Raw genomic sequence first — 20882 nt, 5'->3', positions numbered from 1 at the left:
TAACGATTTGTATCGCCTGTGTTTACTTGAAGAGGTCTCTACATTTGGATAAACGTGTTGGAGTGACCTAGAAAAGTTCTAGAACTTGATAATTTTAAGGTTGATACGTCTACATGAAGACGCACGTGGAGTTACATCAAATGTTTCAATGTTCAGAGGTTTTTAAAAAGTACAAGGGTAACTTTAATTTGTTTGTGAGACTTGACCTGAAAAGCAAATAGTATTCTGAATATTGTGAGGTGGAGAATATCTCGGAGATTGATTTGTTGGTTTCAAAAGTCTAGTCTTCGATAGTGTGATATTGTTAACAGAAACACTACTCAAAATTCACATTGATGTTCATCTGTTGAATGTTCAAGATTTGTTATGTTAATAAAGCATTTCCAGAAAGTAAAAAAAGTTTAGAACATACGACGAAGAAGTCAAATACTTTGACAAATACTGCTAGAGACAAAGGCATTGACAAAATAGATCTGTTGGTAGAAGACGATATATTCGGAGAGAAGATGAATATGTCTCTCTAGGAATGAGAGCTGGAGAATTTTGTAACTGTTAAGGAATATTTTAGTATTGTGGAGGATTTTGTAATTGTTAAGGAGTATTTCTCAATATCTGAGAGTTATCGTTCGTGGGGGCGATAGCTGATTAACGGAAACACAGATTTCAGTATTGTGTTCAAGAAAGGGGATACCTGTCTCAATCTTTGTTAGACTGCAAGAATGACTTGTGATGCACTGTTTGGAACCTTTGGTGTAATAATGAATATTACTGGAATATTATCTTTCTATTGAAGATGATCACTTGATGATTGGAACACGTGTCGAGGTGTTCAAAATAATGTTTTGGTGTTGGGATAAAACTCCAGTAATATGCAAGAATGACTTTGGGTTGTTGCAAAAGAATGTTTTTTAATTGAAGTGAATCTGAATTTGAAAAGTTTTGCTCTCCTGGAATTTAGGGTAGTTCTCTTTTTGGATTTTCAGAAGGATGGAAAGTGACATAACAGTTCCAGGTGATTATTGTTCTGATGAAAATTAATGTGGGATTCATTGATCTTGATCTTGAAGTACACACCTTGAAGTACACACATCTATTGAAAGCCTGAGCATCAAGCTATAGTTTTCATAAATCTATCATTGCTATCTGCTGTACTGAAAATTGAAATCGCCAATTTGAATTCTGAAATAACGGAATAGAATAACGAGCTTAATGAAATTAAAATAGCTATCTTTGGTCTCGGCAGTCTGACTCAATCGGAAGATAGACGGGAAAAGGAATTCTTCAGATATCTGCCGTTCAATTGCTACGGTAAACCAGGGTCTCCGAATATATGGAGGCATGTGTTTCCGGCAGAAAAAGAAAAGTATATTTTTCAATTTTTAGGATCCTATTCTGAAAATAAAGACTCATTTCGAAAGCATTGATTCTTCATAAATGTACTTCACTGCATCTGATTCAATTCACTTTATTCTATACTGTTACAATACAGTTGAATTCCACTGACGCTATAAAGGAAATGATTGATAGATTTCTTGTGAAAATGACTGTTTGCATTTTTGACATGTAAAAAATTGGCAATCAAAATTATTCTTTGCAGAATTATGATTCAAAAATGGATATCGCAGAATTATAACATACATACAGAATATTATAAAACGTCAATAGTACAAGAAGTTCGAATAAATATAGTTTAAATAACTAAAAAACACGCTTCTGAAGAACATCGAACTAAAAAGTTAAAAATATTTATCTTAATAAACTTAAAATAATAACGAACGAAAAATACTAGTACTATTCTGAAAAAAGCGATGGACACTTGATATAAAAAAATATGACACAAAGCCCCCACGCTTTTTTCACAATAAAACTAGTATTTTTCTTTCGTTATTGTTTTAAGCTAATTTAAAAAACTATTTTTATCTTTTTAGTTTGATGTACTTTAAAAACGTGTTTTTTAGTTTTTTAAACTATATTTATTTTTCATTTTCTAGTTTTGTATGCTATGAAAGCGTGTTTTTTAGTCTTTTCAAACTATATTTATTTTATCTAAACTTTGCCTTATATTGTTTAGAAAAATGACCATTGATATTTTTCGATTCCGGAGACAGAGCCTGAAAATCAGCTACCAAGCCCAAGACAGCAGGCGCGCAAAGAAGGGTTACAAATAAGGCAGCAGGAGCGCGTGTTAATGAAAAAATACTTTTTTACATGAGGAAATACATGTAAAGTGAGTTCGAATTATATCAAGGAGTACAGCTCCATCTACCCGCGAATAGATCAAGCAATAATGTCGATAATTCTGTCACATACAGATCCCGAGCTTGAGAGTTACAAACAAACAAACATACATACATACATACAGGTGAACAAGTGAAAGCGCGTTAAAAATATCATATCACTTCGAATCTACACGTTGAGAAGTGATATATCGCATAATTTCTAAAATCATTTTCACTGATAAATAAATGGTTTTTAAATAGTTACCTAGAGTTTAGGATCTATTAACAATATCGTGCTCAAAGTTCACTACATCGACAAAGGTAACAACCAAAAAAGTATTTTAGAATGTAAACAACTGATGACCACTTTTATAAATATGAGGTTTCAAATTTAATTGAGAGAACTTCTTGAGCTGACGTAGAGAAGAGGCCAAATGGTATGAAATCTCGAGTGTACTATCATCATACGATGAAATTGTTGAAAATCCTTCATTGAATAAATTATATTTCTGAATCTAGACTATCAAGAATGATGCACGTTGGAACATTATCATTGAGTTTCATTCAGTATGGAAAAATTGTAAATTACTGTAAACGCATTGAATATACCATTTTTCCTCGGCCACAAGAAACTTTCCCGAAAGCTAGACGAAATACACATTTTTTTCAATGAAATACACTTCAATAAACTCACGAGAACTGTTCTTAGCCTTCTTGCTATGAAATGGAATCTAATAATGAATTACCAAGTTTCAAAGAACGAAAACTATGTAAAGTTAGTCACAATGGCAAAAGCACTTCTGACGTTGTCAGAACCAATTAATAACCCGTTCAGGATTCAATGGAATGAGGCATGAACCCTTTATGAAGCACATAATTTGACTTCCAGGCATTTGCCACAGATTTCGACCGACATTTGAAATCGTGTAATTTGAAGCAGCAGCTAGTTTCTACTTTGTTCGCGACAGCTTGATCTCTTTCCGAAATATGAAATAGTATGGGTACACGGCATTCAAGTCTTCATACAACGATCTGCTGAGAGTTGAGAGGTTCGAAAAACATGTATTAAGCTTGAAAAAAATCAATAAAACTAATGGATCCGAAACTCATAACGGGAAAGTGGTTTGAATTTTTTTCACAAATAGTTATTTTGAACATTCAGAATACCAGAAATCAGATGACGACGTGACTGATTATCGTTCTGATGAAAATGAATTAATAATAATAATGATAAGATGCCTTTATTTATCGTATTCAATGATGCTTTTAAACCCAACCTTGGACGTACACACTAAATCTATAAGATCACATAAACCTCAAATATTAATATATCTGAATAAGTATAGTATAATAGATACAAGGAGTAGGTGTGAAAAAAAATGATGATAATAAAATTAATGAGTGGCTGAATAAATAACTAATTTCATATCTTCAGAATTGAAGCCTGTTTGTACATGTGCCAAAAATCATTGCAAGAGACATCAGATACGAGATGGTTGCGTTCTTCACCCTCTACATCACCGCTCGTCCGTGTATTGCCAACTGATCAACATCACATTTCCCTACTTACTTGGTGCATACCCTCTACCAAACTGCTACAAAGATCTTCCTTTGAATAAATTCAAAATCGTTGCCAAAAAAATCTTATTAAAAAAAGTGTACTACTCTATAAGTGAGTATAAGGGAGACACAGATTTTAACTGATTTTATATTTTATGTATGCATGCATATTTTTATATTTGATATTTCATCAAACCACTTGTTTTTATTGCTTTCAGATGTTTTCTGTATGATCTGCATTCTGTTTATAAATTAAGTCTCTCTCATTTGTATAATCAAAAATTCGCGTGGACAAACTGTTCCAGACACCTGACTTTTTCTGTATTATGTGAGAAATAGTAATAAAAACCAATTACAAATAATCAACCACCGATACTATTATATTGAGTCCCTTTACATGCTTTCATGCAATTATCAATTACTTCATTAATAATATTGACTACAATTTGTGTGAAATGTTTTCAATATTAATTTTATCTAATAAATATTTTTTTAAACTGACTTGTTCTATATTATTATAGCCATAATCTGAAGAACTAATGAACAATTATTATTATTATTATTACCCTCCACGAATGACCACTCTCATTAAATCGGTGAATGTTCTAGTTGAAAATTAACAATTAAAAAAATCCAAATCATATTTATTATTCCTCTTTTTTCGTTTTTCCTGACATGACATATACAGCAATAGTTTTCCCTAATTCCGTAATTTTTACTCAAAAATTTACAAATTACAGTCATTTGCCAATTTTTGAAGGGTCGTCGACCCCCCAAATTGCCTCGAAATGCCGACCCTGACGATTGAAACTGAAAGTTTTAGCATCCCTTCCACTTGGTCTGTCACATGAAACATTATTGAAGTCTCAAAAATCCCATTCACATCAGCTTGTCTTCTTAAAATTTAATTTCAACGGGACATTGATCATGGGTAGCTTCGGATTGTCACTTTACTTGTGTCACGTTCCTAGAGTCTCGATGGAATGACAAACCACGGTGGCCGGTTTATTGAAGTAAAACTTCCTTACGAGCGCTTAACTTCGGAAATAAACTTCCTGCGAACGTTTTTTCAAATGATTTAATCTTCAGCGATTCAAATTCAATCATGAGTTGCCACTGATTTTAGCAGATGTCAATGTTAATTTCGTAACCGGAAATGGACACCTCTTGGTAAACTCTCTACAAGATAAATTGGAACTACAAATGAATAATATTCGAAATGAGCCTACCACAAGACATGGAACAACAATTGGTGGAGTCTTTTCTAGATGTCTTTATAATGTTCATTCGACCCATGGGTTGGGCGCGGATAGGCAGGTGGCGGATAGGGGAACGGCCAGGGGACTGGAGGCCCTGTCCGGGAAGCCAATGTGGCCTTACGGACGGATTTACCGGACTCTCCTGGTCAGTGGCAAAAAAAGTAGGGTGAGGGGAACCCCAAAAGGCTTTGCAAAACATGCCACCGTGGACCAGCCTACCCAAGCTAATTATAATCAGCCTACCTCTGGTAATGCGGGGCTCTGCCAGGGTGACCAATTCTTTCCTTGCTACTCGTGGGAACACACATGAATGAAACAATAGAAACAATAAAAACAAAAACCAATCCCGAGGCTGGACAGAAGTGCTCGCCTCAATCTAAAGCGGTGGCTGGGGATGAACAGAAATGTCCACCCCAATCTACCGCTTGGAATGAGGCTGGACATAGCAGAGCACCTCCAACAGCAAGGGCACTTCCTGCGGCGGGCGCCAAGAGCTCTGCCTTGAATAAAGGCAAGGAACCGGCTGCCCCTGCAGGAAAGCTCCCTCACTTATGCACCTCCACAGAGGGAAGGTTGAAGAAGCCGCGCAACGACATTATTATCGCTGCACCCTCCAAAAACTTCGCGGAGGCCACCGTGAGACACCTCTAGGTTGCCAAAGAGAGTGTGTGTTCGGCGAGTCTTGGCCTACATCTGCCAATATTGAGGAGATGTCTCCTAGTGACCTGTTCACCTTCCTGGAAAGGAACGGATGGACGATGACCTAGAAGGACAACTCCTCGGGATGATGTACAATGGGTTACATGTGGCCTAAGTGCTGTGAGCCTACACTTACCCTCTCTACTCTACAGATACCAGGTTCCAGATACCAGAATTTCCATTCAAAAACATATGCATCTAATCTATCATAACATAAGCCTATTTTCTAGGTTTTTTGATGAATATTATACCATTCGCATCCCAAAATTCTGATATTTAGCCAGATTTTGGTGTGAAATAACGGAGCAATGTTTTATCCATTGTCACATATCGATGCGACGCAAAATTTAAGGTTTTCTATGGTGGAACAGTTTCAAACACTGCTTAGAATCATCAATTTCCGTTCCTTTTGTTATATTTACAGCTTCAGCTATCTTGATTAACTCATTTTTGCGGTCATCCAAAATTACGTAGACTATAGACAGAACGACCCATCTGATATAAAATTTCAGTTATGTACAGGGAAAAAAGAGAGCATCAAGCACCCACTACTGAAGAAGACGGATTGTGTATAACAGGATATGGTCAACATGTCATAACGAAATATTTTTCTATTAACTCACCTCTTGCTGTCTTCGCAGGGGTTTGAATTCCTTGAGCCTCATAAAATGCAGGAAGTCCATAATCTGTCACTTTGAGAACCCATCGAGCATCTATGACACAATTTCTTGAGGTCAGGAGACCATGAACTCTGATTGGGGTTGTGTGTAGATATTTCATGCCCTGGGAAAAATATTGGTTTTAATAATTATTTCAAATTACTTTCAGTTGGCGGATTACAGTGTGCGACAAAATATATATAAATGAAGCTAAGTTGAGTTGAAGTTCGATAATCACTCAATCGATATCGAGAATCATGAAACAAAAACACACTTCCCATTCAGATGCAATACTGGAACAATCTTCAATAAATTGTATTTAAAATAATAATAATAATAATATGTATTCATTCACTTTTTTAAGATTGTTTCCAGTGAAACTACATGTACATATAAAAATGAACAGTAAAGAAATAAAAGAGAGTTATTCAATTCTCATAGTGTGAATTTTATTCAAGACGCGTTTCACTATCCGGTAGTTTCATCATTTCAATTAATAAAAATAATGATAATAATGTTCATTTCATGAAATTGAATACATATACATATAAACAAGACGAAATACAGAAATGAACATGACATTCTACTGAAGCTCATAGAGCTTGTGTATGATAAAAAAACTGAAACAATAAACTAAATTAAGACATTTTGTTTGTGACATCAGTTGAAATGGAAAAATAAATAAAAATATCATGAACATGAACCAGTGAACAAACAACATCACAAACTAAACTATCGGTCATAACATCCATCATTCATACACCGAATATATAGAGTAATTGAAAGTCATATGTTTTATATTCCATTCAATGTTCTGTTCTTAATATAGTCTTTGATGACTAAACATTTGTAGACTTATTGTCTATTCTATAAGGTAAGTCCTTGTTTAAAAAGATTGCAACAGTACAGAATATGATGAACAATAATGACCGATGTGAATCAAAACATATGAATGAAAGTTCAAATTTACGTATAAAGCTGGTGTAGATCATAAATTGTGAAATACTTGTAAATATTTACATTCTTACTTGTGAAAACATGTGCTTTTTCTTCCTGTATTACTACTTAATTTTTTTTTTCATTTCAATATTTCATGTATTCTACCCATTGTTATATTAGTTACCATAATTTCAGATATTTTTTAAATCTGTTATCACTTGTAATAGACTTTATTCCAAACGGAACTGAATCAGGAATCTTTCGCGTTCTAGAAATGAACATACCTATAAGTATTTTTGTGAATATTACATTTGTTTGAGTTGAAAATAAAGAATTTTCACTTGACTAATGATCTTATTTGGGTACACTTTGTGACATAAATTCTCTTATAACACATTTGTTACAAACTTAACATGAAAAATATAGACTTAGACCGACCAAACTGTAACTTCTTTGTGCATTCATGGTAAAGTAAAGGTGTTGAAAAGCCACCTCATTGAGTGGGGTCAAATTGTGACAAATATTTTTGGGAACTATACTTTTCCTTTGGAGTTTCTATTTTGTCAATATGGGATAGATTACTGATTGTAATAGTTAGCAATTCATCATTCTTGTTTGTGAAAAAGTTGAATACTTCTAGTTATGTATAATAGTCAGTTTTTGTATCGACGAAGTTGAAGTTGTAACAAAACTTAATCAGTTTACGGCCCCAGATCACTGAATATAGATATTGCAATTGGAGTATGGAGATCATTGTAACACCTGGACTGAAAAGTCTCGGGCCTAAGAAAGAGAGAAAACATATTTTTTCAATTCGCTTCATTCATTAACGTAATCTCCATTAAAAGCCACACAATCATAGCAGTACCGCTGTAATATTTCAATATTATTTTTTGTAGAACTATTTATCTTTTTCCTCAAAATAGGCCTCATTTTCAGCAATAACCTCTCCATTCAAGCGGGATTTTTCACCAGTGAGCATTTTTTAAGGTCTGCGAACAGCCCGTAGTCACTGGGAGCCAAATCTGGAGAATATAGTATACGCAGGAGCAATTAGAAGCCCATTTCATGAAATTTCACCATCGTTTTCAATGATTTGTGACACTGTGCATTAATTTGATGAAGCAGTGTTTTCTTTTTCTTCAAATGGAGTCATTATTTCACAATTGAGGCCTTCAAAAGTTCCAATAACGCTATGTAATATTCACTGTTGATGGTATTTTCCTTCCCAAGATAGTCGATGAATATTGAACCACACACATTCAAAAATATCGAGGCCATAACCTTTCCAGCCGATTGTTGTGCTTTCGGGCGCTTTGGACGAGATTCACCAGTTGCTCTCCACTCAGATGACGATCGATTTGATTCCGGAGTGGAGTAATGAATCCATGTTTCATCCATTGTCACATATCGATGCAAAAATTCCGGTTTGTCATGTTCAAACATGACCAAACGCTGCTCAGAATCATCAAGACATTCTTGTTTTTGGTCAGCAGTGAGCTCGCGCGGCACTCATTTTGAACAGAGCTCTTTCATAGTCAAATGCTCATGCAATATAAGGCTAACACGTTTTTTTAAAATCTTCACAATGTCAGCTAACTCACGCAACTTAACTTTTCGATCAATCAAAATCATTTTGTAGATTTTTCTATTGTTTTCTGGTGTTAGTCTCTCATTTGTACGTTCACTGTGTTCTGCATCATCTATGTTTCTACGACCACGTTTGAAGTCAATCAACGTTTAATTGTTGTTTCTGATGGAGAGAAGTCCTTAAAAGACTTTTCAAGTTTTTACGGTATTTTTTCCATCAAGAAGCAGTGTTAAATCTAAACACGAAATTGATTCTGATTCATTGTTTTGAAAGTAACAAAAGTAGTGTCACTCTCTCACAAACTTATCAGTATAATATCATGAAATATCAACAGCCCTCTATTGAAGGTTGGTACTAACTAAAATGCGGTTAATGCGATAAGAATAGCGCCATCTATGTGTTACGCCTGAGACTTTTCAGCCCATGTAGTAAGTCTCTGAGAGTTCTCTTCGCGCCTCGATGCATCCACGACAACCGCAACACCAAAAAATCACTCACCCTGACGAGATCCGTGAGCAGGCTCAGCCGAAACGACCAGTCGAGCTTGATGTCGTCCTGCTGGAGCACGTCTTGCAAGGACCCCCTGGCGCAATACTCGGACACGAGAGCTGCTCTCGGCGGTTCCGCCAGACACCCGATCAGAGGGTTTAGGTTTTCGTGTCTTAAGCCGTGCAACAGGACGAGGAGCTCCACTGATTTCGCTTTCAACTCGCATCCGCTGCCGAGGGAAGGGACGGCTTTCATCTGGACCAGGTCGCCCTAAAAGGAGGGAGTATAGGTGATCAATTTGTTTTACAAAAAATCACAGACGACATTTTTGATATGTTCTTCATGATTTTGGGGAAATTTGCATAATTTTAATATTTTTATGGAACAATACACCTTTCTTATTTTAACTCTTAGATACAAATTTCCTGAATAATAATTTATGAAAGATTTAGATTTCTCCGTCTTACTGATAGTGTACTGATCAGAACAATAACTCGACAACAGAATCGACAGCAGTACGAAAGGGTCCTTCAGCTCAGGATAGGTTAGTTTCAAAATGAGTGAATATATTTGATCCTCCATTGTAGTGTTTGTATTTTGTACTCAAAAAAAACCGCGATGGTTCATTATGACTCAAGCAATTCCAATTCGACCCAGTTTCCCGAAGAGGTCTATCAGTTCATTTAGTGAATGATCTGTCAGACATCGGAAACCACCGGTCTACGGCGCAATAGGCACAAATAGGCTGTTCAAGTTAATAAGAGAATGACGTCATTTTTGGTCACTTTGTATATCCAACATAACAACGTTAAAATTCCCACTGAAATGCGTTCAATAGCAATGAAACTAGTAAAATTACATTTTGTAAGTTGCTCATTTCAGACGTTGCCGAATCGAAAAGAACTCGAAAACTGTCAGTCTTTCTTGTCTTTTCAGAACTTATCTTTTCTTTTGATGAAACCTGAGTATATTCAATTTGCCTAAAGCATTGTCGAAACAATCTCAACAAATAGTAGTCACTTCAATTGATTACTTTGAAAGAGAACGTAAGTTATAATAATTGTATTAATAACCTATCCTACATCTATAAGAACTGAACAAAAATTATACAGCGAATATATAAATGTTGGGTTAGATTAAATATTTGTTCAATGTTGATTTCAGAGGGTTGCAGATGCCTTGAAGTTAAGTATTACTACTGTAAACCGTATTGCGACTAAATCTATTAGAGGTGTATTCAGCACTCCATCGAAACAGCGAAAACGGGTGATGATTTCGAATAAAGTGCCTTTCGAAATGTGATCTATGATATGTACAAAACCAGTAAGTATTTTGTATTGATTTATTCAATATATACTATTTGACGATAACAATAATTTCAGGAAAACATATAAATTTCAAAACTTTCAAGGATGAACTGAAAGAACGTGATCTTCTCAAATGTTGTAAGACATCTTCATGGAAAATTCTGAAAAAAATTGGTTTTGCATACAAAAAAGATCATGCACGTCATGGTTTGATGGAGCTACCTTGTATTGCAATGAAACGTATACACTTTTTATATGATTACATGAAACTTAAGAAAGAGGGTTTACGCCAATTTGTATTCTTGGATGAAACTTGGATATTCAAAGATGGTACCATTGGGCGATCCTGGCAAAATTCCAACGTTGAAAGTGTCAAAAAGACTAAGGTTGGTGGTGCAAGGTAAATACAACCATGAAATGAAAACAAAATACACTTGCTGTTTTTTTTTAATTCAAGATATATTGTACTTCATGCTGGATGCAGTAACGGGTTTATTCGTGGAGCAAACCTAATCATTTGTTCTAAAACAAATAATTGTGATTACCACAGAGAAATGAACCAATAAAATTTTCTGCAATGGTTTGAATACCAACTATAAATGAATTTGAAAGAGCCTTCAAATTAGCTATCATTGGAAAGATAATTTTGTGCCCTTTCAAATGATATATCACTCGACCCGACTTTCCATTTAAAATTTTAGGGTTGTTACTCACCCTCGCTAGGGGGTTGAAGGCACAGGTAGAAAAATACATCCAAAATGTGTCCCCCTCAAAAGCAAAATTAACTTGTCCGAGCAGGGATACCATAGTCAACTGGTAAGAGAGATCCACAAAAACACGGATAATTCCAACAGAAAAGAAGAAACGGTGAACCTCAATCGAATGTGGAATCCCATTCTAAAAAGTTCGAAGAAAGCAAACAGCAAGAAGCCAGGTAGAAAAGAGTCAATGAATGTCACCGACAAATTACCTAATTCAGGTCCAGGAAGTAGTACTCCAAAATACCTGACACAGCATAAATATGTGCTACAAAACCATAATATTCTGTCATCGGATATTATTCCAGGATGTAAAAACCTTTGGAAAAGCTAGCCACTTGCATCTGCGAAACATTTGGTTTGTTAATGCTCGCAACAGCTGCAAACTTAGAATAAATGAAAGCAAAGAACTTCACAATCAGAGAATCAGGGTTAAACTACTTGCCAATGTCAACAGCTGAAGCTGTTGATTAAAACTTCACAAAATCCACAATTCCACCACACCCCACAAACACAATAGTCATAGTGAAAGCAAATCTCCTATCTGAACAATTTGCGTCCCACTTCACAGTCGATTTTCTGGGAGAGGCACCACCTACTATTCCCGCACTGGAAAGATTGCTCGCGTTTAGCCTATTCTCAAAAAGGACAACAAAAATATTTCATATAACTATAGACAAGTCGTTTTGCTATCAGTGATATTGAAAATTATTATTTAAATTTTCCTCAATTTTCTTGTGATACATTTTTTCGTCCTTTCCGATTTGACTTTTCAGTTTCCTGTAAAGCAGCATATTCTAAAATATATGAAAGGCTTCAACATCTTGAGCGATTATCAATATGGCTTTCGGAAACGAAGATCAACAGGCTACGTTCTATCGTTACCCACATTTGTTACTCATATTTGGAATATCGCAATCGAGTAATATGGAGATTCAAATGCTATTGCGCTTGATATTTCTAAGGACTTCGATCGTGTGTGGCATGAGGGTTTGCTAGCCAAATTTCGATGCTATAGCTTGTCTGATTAATTTTGTGCATGGCTCTCCAGCTTTCTGAAAGAACGTTTTCTGCAAGTGGCCGTTGATAGATATATTCATCAACGCTGGTGGTCCCTAGGAATCCATATTGTCTTCAACCTTTTTTTATATATACAACGACTTATTGGAAAAAAACAAGACTCCAATATGTTGCTTTGCTGACGATATCACACTTGTCTCGTCATTCCATTTGGATTCAAGGACATCGCCTGCGGGTGCACATCTTCACCGGTAACAAGTAGTTACATATCTTAATGAGGATCTATTAATTCCGAATTAGGGTGAAAGTAACCAGATTCATTTATATACCACAAAAACTAGGCATCGGTTTACGCCAAAAAGATACATGTCTCCGAACCGGATATAATAATGATAGGACAGACAATGCCGCTTTCTGCTTCGATAAGTTTGTTGGGGGTTGAAATGGACACCAATATGTCTTAACACAATCATATCGGTGGGAATGCAAAAGCTGCTTCTCGAAAGTTTGGAACACTGTTTCGAACCAGAAAACTGTAAACACCTCAGCAAATTTTGATGCTTTATAAAGCCCAGATCAGACCTTGGAGAATTGTTCTCATGTATGAAGCTCCGCCCCTGAGCAAAACCTGAATCCAGCCAAAAAAGAGCCATCCACCTGATTGGAGAAGCGAGCATCACTCACAATCTTGATATTACGAAACATCGAAGAAAGGTTGGAGATTTGTCTCTATTAGATAGATACTTTCACGGGAAGTGTTCAAGTGAGTTATCACATTTGATTCCAGCAAGAGCGGCGTTTATGTGGAATAAACTTCCTGAGAACGTTTTTCCAAATGGATTTAATCTTCAGCGATTCAAATCCAATGTGAATCGCTACTTTCGCACAGGCACAGGTCTTAAAGCGCCTTGATGATTTTCCTGTAGTGTTGTGTCCTTTGATAAATTAATTGTTTTCTCCCTTCCTTTGGAAACTTCACACATATTTTGTAATAGAATGGAGAAGTAGAAAGCCAAAGCCTTTCATTCCCAATATTGAATCTCTCTTGAAAATATGTCACTTTCAATTCAAACGAGAAAGATATATTTCACTGCTCCAAAAACAATATACACTTCGTCACACTGGAACAAAATGGATCATATTGAGAGAAAGTAACCGTACCGAAATTAGACATTAAAAAACAACTCTGAAACAATTGAATACATAAACTTGATATTGTCAACTCCCAGACACACTCACACATTATTTATTGAATATCGGACAAAAATCGTTCATCATGCGGAATAATAGAACGGAAATAACATTTCACCGTATCCCGTTTTTACCTGAGAAATGCATAGAAAAATCCCAAGGATGCAACGCCGTGAACTGTAATAGAATTGAGATATCCTTTGAATTTTCGGTGGATATCAGCAAAAAATATCCTAGGAAAGGCTCTAATACAGTATTCTGTGAAGATTTATGGAATCCTTTACGAGAATTCCTGATTAACAAATAAATTTTCTTATTAGTCAGTGGGCTATGAATTGGGATGTGTGCTATCTGGGTCAGAGGATAAAATTATTATCCCCTGGGTATCAAAGAATAATGAGCCTCTTTCCTGAGAATAGTACAGCGGACGTGTCACGAGAGGCAGCACTAGTAGTAGGAACAAACATAATATATCCACATGTAAAACAGTATTATTTACGAAAAATTTATTTATTATTTAAAAATATAAATTTGATATAAAAAATTATTTTGTGCAAGTATAATGCCAACAAAGCATTGCTGATTTGCGAATTGTACGTTGGATAATCAATATCTGAAAGAGAACATGTTTTTTATACCATTTATAAAACCTCATATTGTTGAGGCTAGATGTATGAAATGGATACATGCTTCGAGAAGAGTGGATTTAACAGTGCAAAAAATAAATACAACTTCATATGTATGCTCTAAACATGAAATGAACAGTAAATTTTTCATAGGTAATTACTATTGATTAAAATGAGATATACCCTCAATCGTTTTTTGAATCATATTCATTTATTATATTTAATTAAATTTATTTCATTTCCATCTATATTTGATTCAAATTTCACTCGGAAATAAATCTGAGATTCATAATTATTTTTAATTTCATTTATTACAGTTTGAATCTACCGCTACTCTTTTACTAGAGTCTGTATACTAGCCTGTCTATTAATTCACTTTTTTCCAGTTACTTTTAAATTACGGCATGCAAGCCAACGTTTTGATGTTACAACATAGTTATCCTTTATACAGTTGCAAATTTTAGTTTTGCTCCAGGAACATCTTCTTCAGTTAAAAACATTATTTTTTAAATGTACTTTACCATACGTTTATATGAGGTTAGACAGTGTTTGTCTCTACCGAACTACTAGCGCTGCTAGTGAGTGATTTTTCGTAATTCAGGTTCGTTGAATAGAACTGGCCGATACTTGATGAAAATCTATATTGAAACTAATTATTACTGTTCATTGCATGATTTTCACCATAAAGGGTATAGCGAAACACGTGTCGCGGTTTTTGCAAAACTCTTTATAGTGAAAATCACACAATAAACTGTATTAATGTTTTTTTTATCAACGAATACTGCCACCCCTGCTACATGAATAACTGATATTTCATGTTTATAGTGCAAACCCAATGATTTTATTACACTGTAGATTCTATTATGGAGAACTTTTCATAACTTTCCTTTCATAAACTCTGTGATTGTATACCAAAACAACTTGATGTAAACTGGGCTGTCAGCCTTGACGAATGAAGGCATTCGGGTGTTCATTCGATGTTCAGTGGAACATAAAAAGTATGGAGTGCCGCGTTAGATGTGGTAAATAAACTCACCCCTTGATGCTAATAACAGGTGAAACGTATACAACCTTGCGTCTCTCCGAATCTTCTGTTTATAGTTTCCCATGAATTATTGAATATATTCGGTTTACCTCTCGACAGCACCGTACAGTTGATGGACTAATTTGAATTTCTATGGCGAAGATGAGAATCTGATGAATTCGGTTCGGGTAAATAAACAGAGAAGGGCGTGTCACAAATGTTCCATTGTTTACTAGTGGAAAAGTAAACCCGTTATATTTACCCAGCATATACCTTGAATGTTGCTGTTATCGGAAAATGTGTCAACATTTCAGAAAAACCCAGGAACTAAGAGGGAAAAACTTTCTTTCGTGATCTGTAATTCGGTCCATTAAAGCTACAGGTGAGAGTAGGAGATTAAATTTCTTTCTGAAATCATCTAAATTCAATCTGGTATAGATTTTGGTTTTGCAAAAAAACATTTTCAATCACAAATTAATCATTTGGCTGCTTTCCTAAACCTCAGTTGATAGTAATGAAAAAGAGTTCGTTAATAATATCTACTGACGGTAGTCAACAGATTTTCTCAAGCCAATATTTTGAAGTGTACAAAAAATCATTTACTGCTGCCTCTTATTCCTATTCAGTTTTGTGGATTATATTAATTGAAATACATCTTTTTGCCAAAATTGCAAATGTTATTCATCATACAGTGCATTCCATTTAAAACGAGCCACCCTCAATAACTTTTGGTACAATGATTTGCAGGAAAAATAAAAAAAACATTTCAACAATAGTATACAGGGGGAGACATTTTGACATATTCAAATTTGATCTAACTTTTCCTATCGCACCCCCAGAGCTTTTCACCATTTTTTTAAATGAATCAATTGCATTGTATTATCATATTCATATGGGATAATCGTTGGTGCTCAATGCTCACTGCAAGCCAATTTTCGAGAAATATGGCATCTTGCCTCCACCTTGCCTGTTTGTCTATTATGCCGTGATAGATATTCACAAAAACAGACATTGTTATTCGAATGTATCTGAATCTCATAATCATAATACGAGATCAGCGAATCTTTTCAAAATACCTTTTTATCGACTTGACGTGTCCAGGAATAACTCACCTGAACTACAGTTATACAACAAGTTTCCAACTAGTTTGAAAAAACTTCCTCTAGGTTTATTTGAGAGAAAATGCAAAGTGCTATTATTAAAGTATTGCTTTTTTCCTTCAATGACTTTCTCAGAGCTCTTTGGAACGACAATTCCATTCGATATTGAGGTTCAGTGTGATTTTTAACAATTTTAGACAATTGTATAATACGTACTCTTTTTTTATATGCTTGTATTATAGGTATTTTTCACTATTTGTCGTGTAGGATAAGCCTATGGAGGTATATGTATATTCATGTGTTTGTGTGATGTTCCTATTCACAGTGGAAACATTGATCTTTTATTTATATTGTACACTACTTCAATTCTTGTTCCGAAAGGTGGAACACTGACTTGCTACAAATTTATTGTATGGATATGTAACGTGGCCTAAACTTCTATCTATTATTCCCTTCCCTTCCCTTCCCTTCCTTTCCCCCTTCCCTTCCCTTCCCTTCCCTTCCTTCCCTTCCCTTCCCTTCCCTTCCCTTCCCTTCCCTTCCCTTCCCTTCCCTTCCCTTCCCTTCCCTTCCCTTCCCTTCCCTTCCCTCCCTTCCCTTCCCTTCCTTCCCTTCCCTTCCCTTCCCTTCCTTCCCTTCCCTTCCCTTCCCTTCCCTTCCCTTCCCTTCCCTTCCTTCCCTTCCCTTCCCTTCCCTTCCCTTCCCTTCCCTTCCCTTCCCTTCCCTTCCCTTCCCTTCCCTTCCCTTCCCTTCCCTTCCCTTCCCTTCCCTTCCCTCCCTTCCCTTCCCTTCCCTTCCCTTCCCTTCCCTTCCCTTCCCTTCCCTTCCTTCCCTTCCCTTCCTTCCCTCCCTTCCCTTCCTTCCCTTCCCTTCCCTTCCCTTCCCTTCCCTTCCCTTCCCTTCCCTTCCCTTCCCTTCCCTTCCCTTCCCATCCCATCCATCCCATCCCATCCCATCCCATCCCATCCCATCCCATCCCATCCCATCCCATCCCATCCCATCCCATCCCATCCCATCCCATCCCATCCCATCCCATCCCATCCCATCCCATCCCATCCCATCCCATCCCATCCCATCCCATCCCATCCCATCCCATCCCATCCCATCCCATCCCATCCCATCCCATCCCATCCCATCCCATCATCCCATCCCATCCCATCCCATCCCATCCCATCCCATCCCATCCCATCCCATCCCATCCCATCCCATCCCATCCCATCCCATCCCATCCCATCCCATCCCATCCATCCCATCCCATCCCATCCCATCCCATCCCATCCCATCCCATCCCATCCCATCCCATCCCATCCCATCCCATCCCATCCCATCCCATCCCATCCCATCCCATCCCATCCCATCCCATCCCATCCCATCCCATCCCATCCCATCCATCCCATCCCATCCATCCCATCCCATCCCATCCCATCTCATCCCATCCCATCCCATCCCATCCCATCCCATCCCATCCCATCCCATCCCATCCTATCCTATCCTATCGTATCCTATCTTATCCTATCCTATCCTATTCTATTCTATTCTATTCTATTTTATTCTATTCTTTTCTATTTTATTCTATTCTTTTCTATTCTATTCTATCCTATTCTATTCTATTCTATCCTATTCTATTCTATTCTATTCCATTCTAATCTATTCTAGAACGAATATCTATCCTATCCTATCCTATCCTATCCTATCCTATCCTATCCTATCCTATCCTATCCTATCCTATCCTATCCTATCCTATCCTATTCTATCCTATCGTATCCTATCCTATCCTATCCTATCCTATCCTATTCTATTCTATTCTATTCTATTCTATTCTATTCTATTCTATTCTATTCTATTCTATTCTATTCTATTCTATTCTATTCTATTTTATTCTATTCTTTTCTATTCTATTATATTCTATTCTATTCTATTCTATTCTATTCTATTCTATTCTATTCTATTCTATTCTATTCTATTCTATTCTATTCTATTCTATTCTATTCTATTCTATTCTATTCTATTCTATTCCATTCTAATCTATTCTAGAACGAATATCTCAAAATGTGGCCTGCTGTATAGTTGTTGACCAGTTTTTTAATTTTTCCAGAAAATCATTGTTCCAAAAGTTATTCAGGATGGCTCGTTTTCAACTCAAATAATTTATAGCTCCCGAACCATAAACTTCATATCATGTTTTATTCTTTGTTGAAATCTGCCCATCATAGAGCATCTGATAATGCGAAACAATATAAGTTGATCCTTCAAAAAAATTGGTGTTATGCTCAGGGGGTGCGATAGGGAAAGTAACATCAAATATGAATATGTCAAAATGTATCCCCCTGTATCCCCCTGACGTGTTTTTTCATTTTTCCTGAAAATCGTTATATCAAAAGTTATTCAGGGTGGAATGCACTGTATGGAGTCTGACTATCATTTTCAGCGACACTGAATGGGGAGAAAAGGTAGCATTGAATGACTTCCATAGCAACCAGATTTGTCGCCACTAGATCACTTTCCATAGAACTAGTCATAACGTACCAGCATCTCACTCCAATAATGCTTCAAGATGTTTGGGAACGTTTCAATCAAAATATTGTACGGTCACGGAGCATCAGTATGATCATTCAAGCAACTGAATAACAAGTAACCACCAGAACAAATTTCAATTTCGAAATTTTGTTTTTCACAAAGCTATCAAGTGCGATTTCAAAACTGCTGAGAAAAATACACGGTTTTTGGTTTGAATAACATCTCAAAATCAGTCTAAAAACGAACAAATTTATTGGAAAAAAAACTATTATTCATCGGGAAAGAACTTTTCGCAAAAATTCATAAACACTTCAACTCTGATGCTTCGCTTCTGAAAATCGGTCCACTTCAAAATCTATTTCGAATAGAGAGCTATCGTATTTATAATTCAAGTGTGAGAAATGATTTCCTTCGGAATAATTTGCAGTTTTTACCGTTTAGAGACGGAAGATCCAGATAAGCATAATATATCTTGAGAATTTCGAATAAGTGTTTGAAATCAATTCCATAACCTTCTCAATTCACTTATTCATTTATCAATATAGGGGTTACAAACAGATTAACAAATCCAATAGGGAACCTATTTTATAATTTTAATTCAAGTTGAGAAAAAAGAATGTAAATTTTAATTTTTTGTAAATTACATTAAACAATCGGAAAATAATATATAACTTATGAGAGTGACAGAGACTACAGAAACGATCACAACTTATCAAGGAAAATTTTTTTCATCCTGCGTTTGAAACAGTCGTTGAAGCTTTTAAGCATTCTATAAAGTGGTGAATTTTGAGCAGCATTTGTCCTTGTGCAAGTTAACTAAAAAAATTCTGTACGCCTCAACGTTCTACACTGAACATTAAACTCGATTTTGGAATAAAACTGTGTTTAGTGGACTTATCCTTTCGTCAACTTGAAAATCATGACAAGATCCGTAACAGTCCTTCTATCATTCATTGGCATGATATTGTTTTGGCGCATAATGGGACTGTAATCGCTATTCTCATTTGAGAAATTCAATTTGTGACTAATGTAGCGATGAAATTTGTTTTGGAGTCTCTCATCACGATCTATGTTTATGTGGTACTGAGGATTCCAAACAACCGACGCAAAGCAGAGCCTACTATGTTCATATGCATAATATAAATTGAGGAGGTTTTGCCGTTCTGAAATTTTGACAGTTTCTTTTGAGGAATCCAATAACACTATTACATTTATTGACGGCTTCTTCTATATGTGAATTGAACGACAACTTCGAGTCCATAATTATTCACATACAATTGAAGGTAATAAAAGAGTGTTAAAAACTAAATTTTGAAATTCAAATTTTTTCAGGTGATTACTTATTACTCAGTTGATTGAATGATCAAACTAATGTTCCGTGCCCGTACAATATTTTGATCGAAACTTTCTCACACATCTTGAAGCATTACTGAAATGATATGCTGGTAAGTTATGAGTAGTCCTATGGAAAGAAATTTAGAGGCGACAAGAAATATACTGATATTACAAAAAATAATCTCATCTTCATTCATATATTATTTGAATGTGATACAATATTCGCATTCTAAAATGAAAGTGAAGATGATTTCATTGAAAAAAATTATAACTATCTGAAAAACTACCAAAAATCAAATTAACCGCGATACACATGTTCCATAGTATTAGCTCAAAAAAACAAGAGAATAGACTATTTTCAAAGATATACCAAATTGACAATTTCATTTTGAATGATGATACTAATCAGTATTCGACAGGGAGTCAAGTAAAGTAGTGGTACATCCTTTACAAATAAAATCATATCATTTCAACCTACACACTCATAAGTATCTTCAATAACTTTAATCTCTGTCGGTTACATATCTGTAGGTTTAATCTTACAGTATTGCATTGTCAATTTGTTACAAATACTATAAGAGTACAACTC

At 35.7% G+C, this 20882-nt stretch overlaps 1 protein-coding gene and 1 long non-coding RNA gene across 4 annotated transcripts in view; one reads left to right on the top strand and one right to left on the bottom strand.

The window, feature by feature from the left end:
* The window catches only part of LOC111508060 (retinal guanylyl cyclase 2), a 307875-nt gene that overhangs the window by 62912 nt on the left and 224081 nt on the right, over nt 1-20882 (bottom strand). For all 3 annotated transcript variants that reach the window (XM_074184092.1, XM_074184091.1, XM_074184093.1), the window contains 2 exons: nt 9425-9685; nt 6361-6520 (listed from right to left, as the gene is read on the bottom strand). In XM_074184092.1, the coding sequence (XP_074040193.1) occupies nt 6361-6520; nt 9425-9685 (421 nt within the window). The remainder of the gene's footprint in view (nt 1-6360; nt 6521-9424; nt 9686-20882) is intronic.
* Nucleotides 10043-11189, top strand: LOC141486311 (uncharacterized). The gene is made up of 3 exons (XR_012467763.1): nt 10043-10461; nt 10580-10738; nt 10798-11189. It is a non-coding gene; the product is annotated as an uncharacterized lncRNA (long non-coding RNA).

This window comes from Leptinotarsa decemlineata, unplaced genomic scaffold (genome assembly GCF_025532065.1).
Source record: "Leptinotarsa decemlineata unplaced genomic scaffold, Ldec_3_MD MMD2_tig00026354_RagTag_RagTag, whole genome shotgun sequence".
Classification (NCBI taxonomy): domain Eukaryota; kingdom Metazoa; phylum Arthropoda; class Insecta; order Coleoptera; family Chrysomelidae; genus Leptinotarsa; species Leptinotarsa decemlineata.
The sequence above is the reverse complement of the archived record's forward strand: the minus strand, read 5'-3'. Positions and strand labels throughout refer to the sequence as shown.